The sequence below is a fragment of the Hipposideros armiger genome, unplaced genomic scaffold (genome assembly GCF_001890085.2).
Source record: "Hipposideros armiger isolate ML-2016 unplaced genomic scaffold, ASM189008v1 scaffold_161, whole genome shotgun sequence".
NCBI classification, from domain to species: Eukaryota; Metazoa; Chordata; class Mammalia; order Chiroptera; family Hipposideridae; genus Hipposideros; species Hipposideros armiger.
In genome coordinates this window covers 2,504,167-2,506,669 of record NW_017731511.1, presented here as the reverse complement: position 1 = coordinate 2,506,669, position 2,503 = coordinate 2,504,167, and the positions used below count along the sequence as shown (strand labels likewise).

General features: G+C 42.1%; 1 protein-coding gene across 1 annotated transcript in view; it reads right to left on the bottom strand.

Annotated features, from left to right (window-relative positions):
- Nucleotides 1-2,503, bottom strand: part of PAPSS2 (3'-phosphoadenosine 5'-phosphosulfate synthase 2) — a 76,444-nt gene that overhangs the window by 27,857 nt on the left and 46,084 nt on the right. The window contains exon 2 of the mRNA XM_019651515.1: nt 78-195. Within this exon, the coding sequence (XP_019507060.1) occupies nt 78-195 (118 nt within the window). The remainder of the gene's footprint in view (nt 1-77; nt 196-2,503) is intronic.

Genomic DNA, 2,503 nt, shown 5'->3' with positions numbered 1-2,503 from the left:
ACTAATTTCTTTAAAATTGTGTGTCACACATCAATTTTCAATTTAAAAAGATATCTATACCTCTCAGCAGGGCATACCTGTCAGCCACACGGTACAGCCTCGGAACCCGGCCCTGGTTCCAACCACCTGCCCTCTCTTATTCCGGCTCACGTGATGGGCCTGATAGATCACATTGGTGGATTTCTGCTGGCTCTCCTACAAAACAAGATCAAGCGCAGTATGTCATAAGACAATAAATATAATATGTATACATATAATAAAATAACAGGTTGCATTAATAGTCTTCCCTAACTGAAACTCTTCTTTTATGATTGACATATGGAGAAACATTAATTAATTCTACTAATTTAGATACAGACAGCCTTTAGAATACCCATCGTGGCTCTTTGAAAGTATAATTTGAATGAGAGAATTATTGATACTGAAAAAGTTCTGGTTCCGTGACATTTTAAAATGTGCGCCGTTGTTTTTTATAAATACGCGTTCTCCCCAAACCCTATGGGCATGAACCGAAAATGACCCAAATACTCCAGTGCTGAGGAAATATGAAGATGAGGCTGGTTGAGCCCCACTCTAAAGAGCCAGGGAGAGGTCCAGAGCATGGAGTAAAGGGTTAAAGTCAGTAATAGCCCTCTCACTCCCACCCAGACATCAGGGACCTAAGAGTTTAGCCCCTGACCGGAAACGTGGTGCAAAGGGCAACTTTTTCACAAGCGTTAAACCTTGCTTCCACTTTCCCAAGAGTCAGTGTATGAATTTTTTAATCTTTAAAAAAGCCCTGCAGAAATGGACATGTACCAGTTATTTGCCTTGGAAGTTAACTCAAATTTCAGATGTCTTTATTTTGGCTATAATAAAATCTGCCCTGTGATGGCACAGGTGATTTAATCCTGATCCTAAATTCTGACCGGAAGGTACATACATGTCTGATGAATAAAAAAGGTAAAATGAGCCAATCAATAGTTCTTGGTAGACTTCCTTTTAATCACATGTATTCCAAGGGGGTGGGGCAGAGGGAACCCATAATGGTGTTTAAATAAGAAGGCTGGGAACTGCCCATATATGTTTTGGTGTGGTAACTGAACTTCTAACAACAGATGTAGTCCAACTTGCTGAACTGTAAAAATCTATGGAGCCTTTTAAGCTCCACACATGTACACCCACCAGAGCTAGGAAAGCACTGATATTCTTTGAGCAAGACCCAGAGAATCTTAGAAAACTCTAGGCAACTTTTATATTTTGGAGCAAATTAAATCACCTGTTTATGCATCCTCCTTTGGGGGAAAAGGATACAAGTAGAGCTGTTTGGGGGCTTACATGAGATAATAGATGTGAACGTCCTCTATAAACAGCAACGTTCTCTACAAATGTGGATGCTGACAATGATTCCTCAGTGTATACCCCAATAGGAAAGGCTGGAGCCAGCTGGATTAGACCAGGAAATGGCTTCAAGACCAAGGAGGAAGGAGCCTGCAGCTGGCCCTTGGGTGCTCTGAAAGGCAGTGCACATCAGTGGGGACAGGCCTGCTAGTGAGCCATCGACCCAAGCAAAGGGGCCAGTCAGGCAGGCAGTGGGCAGTGTCAGAGGGAACGAAGAGGGACATGTTGAAAGCTGGGATCAGCTGGGTTATCTAAAACTCTCCAAAGCCAAAGCTAGATGCTCTGGTCACCCATCAAGCAACCCTGGTGACAACCCGAGACTTGGAAGAGGTTGGGATATGGTCTCAGAAAGCAGCAAGTTAGCAGTGGTGGCTTCCACTAGTGAGTTCATAAACGGGGACAAATTTGGCTAGTCTGATGGTTTTTCCCCTGGTGAACAAATTTCCTGACGTATCTTGAGTCTTTTGTGCCAAGTGTACTTTATAGCTCAAGGGTAACAATTTCTTTTTCTCTATTTCCTTGTTAATCACTGCCATTAAATTCAAGAACAATGAGTCTGGATATCAGGCCCCAAATCGGTTTATCTGTCCATTCATGGATTCTTTCAGTAGACATTTATGTTTATGTAAATGAGCTCTGACAAGAAAAATATTCTGAGATGTCCTAAATTAAATAACAGCAGGCTAGAGGGTGGGAGGAAGCTGGTAAGAGGTTAATCAGTTAAGAACAACAGGACAAAACTAACAAAAGACTTCTCACGTTCCAAATATATGTTGAAACTTTAAGTCAACTTCCAGGTGACTATTAAAAAAAAAAAAAAAAGGCAACCACCAGGTGCCACCACATTCTAATTATGCATGCACTTTCCAGACTATTGACCACGACCAATCCAGAAGTAGGAAATATTTCTTCCTTATGGGCTATGCATCTATCCTAGAACTGTCCCACTTCACCTTTTCCCGCCTCCCTTATCTATAGCCAAAGAAAATTCGTTCAAAACAAGCTACATTTTTCTTCCCCAAACCCACTGTATAAAAGAGCCCTGTCAATCCCAGGATGGCAGACATGTCGGCCTTCTTCATCTAGCCCAGCAGCTGGTGATTTAGAATGTTATGTCCCAGGA